At 36.3% G+C, this 5,118-nt stretch overlaps 1 protein-coding gene across 6 annotated transcripts in view; it reads left to right on the top strand.

Annotated features, from left to right (window-relative positions):
* LOC109215072 (vesicle transport protein GOT1) overlaps positions 1-4,856 on the top strand; it is a 17,518-nt gene extending 12,662 nt beyond the window's left edge. For all 6 annotated transcript variants that reach the window (XM_019379093.1, XM_019379090.1, XM_019379091.1 and 3 more), the window contains exons 3-7: positions 978-1,069; positions 1,155-1,229; positions 2,260-2,357; positions 2,468-2,543; positions 4,526-4,856. In XM_019379093.1, the coding sequence (XP_019234638.1) occupies positions 978-1,069; positions 1,155-1,229; positions 2,260-2,357; positions 2,468-2,543; positions 4,526-4,549 (365 nt within the window). In that variant the 3' untranslated portion in view covers positions 4,550-4,856. The remainder of the gene's footprint in view (positions 1-977; positions 1,070-1,154; positions 1,230-2,259; positions 2,358-2,467; positions 2,544-4,525) is intronic.
* Positions 4,857-5,118: the final 262 nt, after the last annotated feature.

Raw genomic sequence — 5,118 nt, 5'->3', positions numbered from 1 at the left:
TATATATATATTATGATAAATTTTGTAGAATACTTACGTATAACTTTTAAAGTGTGGATTTCTTTTTTATTCTCAAGTTGTAGATAAGTAAAGGACTGATTTCCTAGATAAGGTTATGCTATGTTCTTCAAATTTACCCTAGTTTTGGTTCTGATTTCGGGAACCAAATTGTATCTTGTCTCGAATTTTTCCGTTTGTCGTAGTCAAAGTACTCAAAATTGTTTGACCAGATCCGGTACGAACTCCATACCCACACCCATACTAGTGTCGTGTCGACACGGGTGCGGCACCTAAACTGCCATGTCAGAGCAACTTAGATTGTGAATGATGATGGAATTAGATCAAAAGGCTTTGTTAACTCAGTGGTAAAGTAACACCATACTTTCTAAGCAGTCTTAAGAGTTTTCTACAAATAATGATAGTAAAATGTCTGACTTTCCAGATCCCCACCCCCCCTCCCCGCGCGCGGGGCATAAGACTTATTGCGTTAAGTTTGCGGTTGGATGATCAGATTATGTTGAGGTTCTGCATCTGAGTCTCACCGTACTCAAATCAAAAAAATTGCACGTTTTTGGCTAAGAAAAATAATATGATCGGTCTGTGAGAGAGCATATGGACCAGTATAAATAAAAATATATCCTCTCTTCAACAATTAAACTTTTATATGAGTTGATTCACTTGTTGGAAAAACTATTTTTTTCATGATTCTTCACACATATGAATTAGACCGACGCTTGATCTTGCCACTAGAATCCATGTGCTTACACGTGTGTGTGTGTGTGTGTGTGAGAGAGAGAGAGAGAGAGAGAGAGAGAGAGAGAGAGAGAGAGAGAGAGAGAGAGAGAGAGAGATTTGCATGCCTTTATGATAAACCTCATCCTTTGCCAGAGGCTTCGAAGAGCCAAAAATGTATTCAAGTTTCATTCGACATCTACAGCTCTAACATCTGACCTTGAAATTTTTTATAAACATTGCAGAGGTTGGGTTAGGTCTCATTGGATTTGGCATCTTTTTCACATTTCTTGCCATAATTTTATTCTTCGACAGGGGTTTGCTTGCGCTGGGTAATGTAAGTAATCTGTTGTTATGGATGTTTTAACTAATCTTAGTTTATGAGACTACCAACTAAATATCTTTTTCATACCTTGTCCTAGATACTTTTGTTAGCAGGTGTAGCACTTTTGCTGGGCTGGCGTTCCACATTACAACTCTTCAAAGTGAACTACAAGGTAGATATTGTTTGGATAAGTAAAAGTGCAGAGAAGTATTTGAGGAATACATCCTGTTATAATTCATAGCATTTTCTGCTACATATGTTTGGAATTTTCTGTATATATAAGCAATCTCGTATTTCTGTGGTGTAGTTTAATAGATCTAGCAGATTTATCCCTTCCATGTGATTGATTAGGCATACATCATGCTGGTTGCTACACCTAATCCTTAGGCATCGCTGAAAGCGTTGGTTGTTAAATTCGAACACAATGTCCCAGTGTGGCCTAAATATGAATCTGAAAACTAGTTTCTCTCTATCACGAGGTTATTTTTCTGTCTTGTTAGATAGATTATTAATATATTCTCTGAGTTGAAGCTTTTTGATCAGTTTTGCTTTCTATATGAAAATACTGAAGAAAGAAGATTAAGAAATCCAGGAATAGAAGGTCACGAAGGAGCAGACCATAAAGTATGGATAATTGTGTCTCCTAGATGCAACGTTGAAGGAATGAGAAGAACACTAGAATTTTGACCCATGAAGCCTAAAAACATACCGAATAAAAGGCTATTTGGTAAACCATCCGATTCTCTAGGAAAAGATCATGAATATAAAAATGTAGGGAGAGGCTCCATTACTCTTTTGTGAAGCAACATAAACTTCTTCTTTTAGTAAAGGAAAGAGAAAAAGGGTTCAATGCTCACAATTTCCCATGTGTATTGAAATTCTGGAGTTTATAAATTGCATCTGCAGATATTTCTGAATACCCGCCAATGCCATTTTCAGATTCTTGTTTGCTATTAGTTACAAACCACTCTGAAGTATTCCTATTGCTCTCTTTTAGTTCGACTTATCTCTCGAGCTATGTAGAAAATTCTCTGCTCCATCTCTATGAGCTTGTTTAGGTGGCTTGGCTTCCATTTCTCGTGATCATAAATCTAGGCTTAAGTTACTTTATAAAGCGAACCCCTAAGCTCTTGCCGAAAAGTAGAGAGGGAAATAAATAAAAGTCCGGTGTTTAAGTGAAATAAACAAGACTTTTGTTCCAGGGCACGATATCATTTATGCTTGGACTCTTCCTTATATTCGTTCGCTGGCCAGTTGTGGGTATCATTGTGGAAATATATGGATGCATTCTTCTCTTCGGGTGAGCACCTTTTCCTGAATATTTTCCGGACAAGTTTTCTCATTTTTCTCTTCACGTTCGTCTTTCCTTGGGTAGCATAAGAGATTTAGACTTTGATCTTTTCCCTGCAGCGGTTTCTGGCCATCCATCAAGGTTTTTCTTTTCCAGATTCCTGTATTTGGATGGATTCTGCAGTATCCTGCTCTGGTGAGTTAATACTTATTTCTGTCTGAAATTCTGGTGGCTAAATTTTGAAAGAGAATACGGCTTCTTTGGTGCAGCTCCTTCAATTCGTTTTTCCTTTTAAAAAGGCATGTATTATACTGATATACGGGGTCAGGGGCGGATCTACCTTATAGGGTAGGGGTGGTACGCCATCCGCACGCTTCAACAAATATTCTTAATAAGTATGTTGATATCTATGAAAAAACGATTATATATATAAATTGGCACCCATAATACACAAGTGGCAGTTGGGTGCCATGGTTCAGGCTTGCTTTTTAAGTCTCTCATTTGCTTCGAGGGCCCAGGTTCGATTCCCTGCAGCTGCATCTTCCTCTTTCTTTTATTGTTTTCCTACTTATTAGTCCTTATTTCCTTTTTTTCTCTGTGGGCCTTGGGCCCTCACTTCTTCTTCCTTTTCTTCTCCTCCTCTTCTTTTTCCTCTTTTTTCTTCCTATTATTTGCTACTAAATCTATCTATCTTCTTTCTTTTTTTAAATTTCCTTATATTAGCCTTTAGTTTGCTACCTACAATTACACCTTATTTCTTGAGCAACTTATATGTAGCTTCTCTCTTTTTGGAGTATAATGTGAGCAGTATCATTTGTTGGCTTTTGAAAAAAATGTCCTAATTAATATAGGTTTTGAGTTAATTCTCATAGATTGAAGATTTGAAACTTTTGCTTTGAAATAATTGTCATATGACTCGACAATTAAATTGAAAAAATTAATTAAAGAATAATAATCAATTAATCAAATCAAACAAAGAATATATAATAACTAAGCTACTCTTTAAGAAAATTTTCTAATTGGAGGTGTACTTTCATGCTATGTTGCTCGGACTCTTCAAAAAGGCCTTTGCACTTGTGTCGGATGCTCCAAAAGCTTACAACTTTTGGAGGATTCGACATGAACCCACTAATATTTTCGGATAGTCCGAGCAACATAGCTTTCATCGAATATTTTCTTTTTGTAATTTTATTCTAGAATATAATTAAATCAAGTGTAAAAAATTGAACTAAAATCGAACTTATTTGCCTATTTATGAATAAAAATCTAACTGGATGAACCAAAAACTAACTGAATCGATCCATTCTTAATCGGTCTTTGTGGCTAGTGGTAAGTATACTATATACATATATAGTGGCACCCGTAACCTTCAAATCTTGGATCCGCCTCTGCATGGGGTTGATGATATTTCTCTTTCTTCCTAAAAAACGAGGAAAGCGGGCATCGTCCCTTGATTGGTTGTGTTATATATTGTACTGTGGCATGCCTGAACTCAATTTTGGCTATGCTCGCATTTCTTTCTTTTCTGCACTACTCTCTGTTTTTTGTGGAAGTCGTTAAAATGGAAGTTTTTTCCTGATCCTTGATGATTGTCTGGAGTTGCAATTTGGTCCTCAATGCATTGGTTGTGCAAATCACACTCCTATAGTGTTTATTTGTGCTCAAGGTTCCTGGTGTGTGGTCATATTGTTTAAATTCGCATTTGATAATTGTTATGTGAAGGGCCAAATGTTCCTTATCAAAAATGTGAAGGGCCAGATGTTGAATGGAGGGAATACACATGCCCAGTGTGCCACTGTTGCTTACAGTAGGGCGCCACATTTTGGTTACGATCAAATTTATCTCATAGTCTACTCTTTTTGGGGAGTAGAAACATATTAAATCTATCAGTCTGATGTTATGTAGTGCCCCAAAACCTTCCACCAAAAACCACACTTAATTCTTCACTAAATCTGGAGATGCATCATTAGAACTCAAAGGGGCAATTGTCTTGTTCTAATAGATTAGTAATTAAAAACTTTGATCTGCAATCAGAGCTAATAATTGGCCATTATGGTGTGCCTTGGGGGAAAAAAGGTTAGATGGTTGACAGTGGCATTTATTTTACAGATATGTTTCAATTTTTGTATCCGAAGGTATCGTGTTAGGTTCTAACATCTTGCCCCCTTTGTTTTCAGCTTCTTGACCGCTTTCGAAGCTAACTGATTAGTCTGCTCCAATTATCCTGTTTGATTCCTCATCATCTTTTGATGAGTTTTTGTGCCAAGGAAGGAAGAATATACTCAGCTGGGACATATCCAAATTGTTTGTCTTGTCACTTCTGTAATGCAGCAATTTGCTGTTTAGTTGATCTTCACTTGGTATTCACCAATGGCTCACCCAAATGTAGGATTATAGATTATGATTATTTCACTTGCTGCCTATATTTCTGCAGAAATATAATCATTGTAGTTCTTAACTAGCAATTCTAATTCTCCAGTTTTCTTATACTATCCCCTGTTTCCCCTACCATTTCTTATATGTTTGATTGAAAAAAGTATTGTAGTAATTGCTCAGGGGCAAGAATTTGTTCCAAAATGCAAAGCCTTCTCTTTAATTTGACCAACTATCAGCCAATGGCACCTTTGGAAATCACTTTTAAGTACAATTTAGGTGCTAAATTAATTATATTTTTAATTTATGTTTAAGCTTTGCACATTGAGATCTTGAAACTTTTTCTCATATTGTATAGATTTGGTGACAAGTTGAAAATCCATAAATTTCAAATCCT

The sequence above is a fragment of the Nicotiana attenuata genome, unplaced genomic scaffold, assembly GCF_001879085.1.
Source record: "Nicotiana attenuata strain UT unplaced genomic scaffold, NIATTr2, whole genome shotgun sequence".
In the NCBI taxonomy this organism is placed as follows: domain Eukaryota; kingdom Viridiplantae; phylum Streptophyta; class Magnoliopsida; order Solanales; family Solanaceae; genus Nicotiana; species Nicotiana attenuata.
This window is presented reverse-complemented; position numbering and strand designations above follow the sequence as displayed.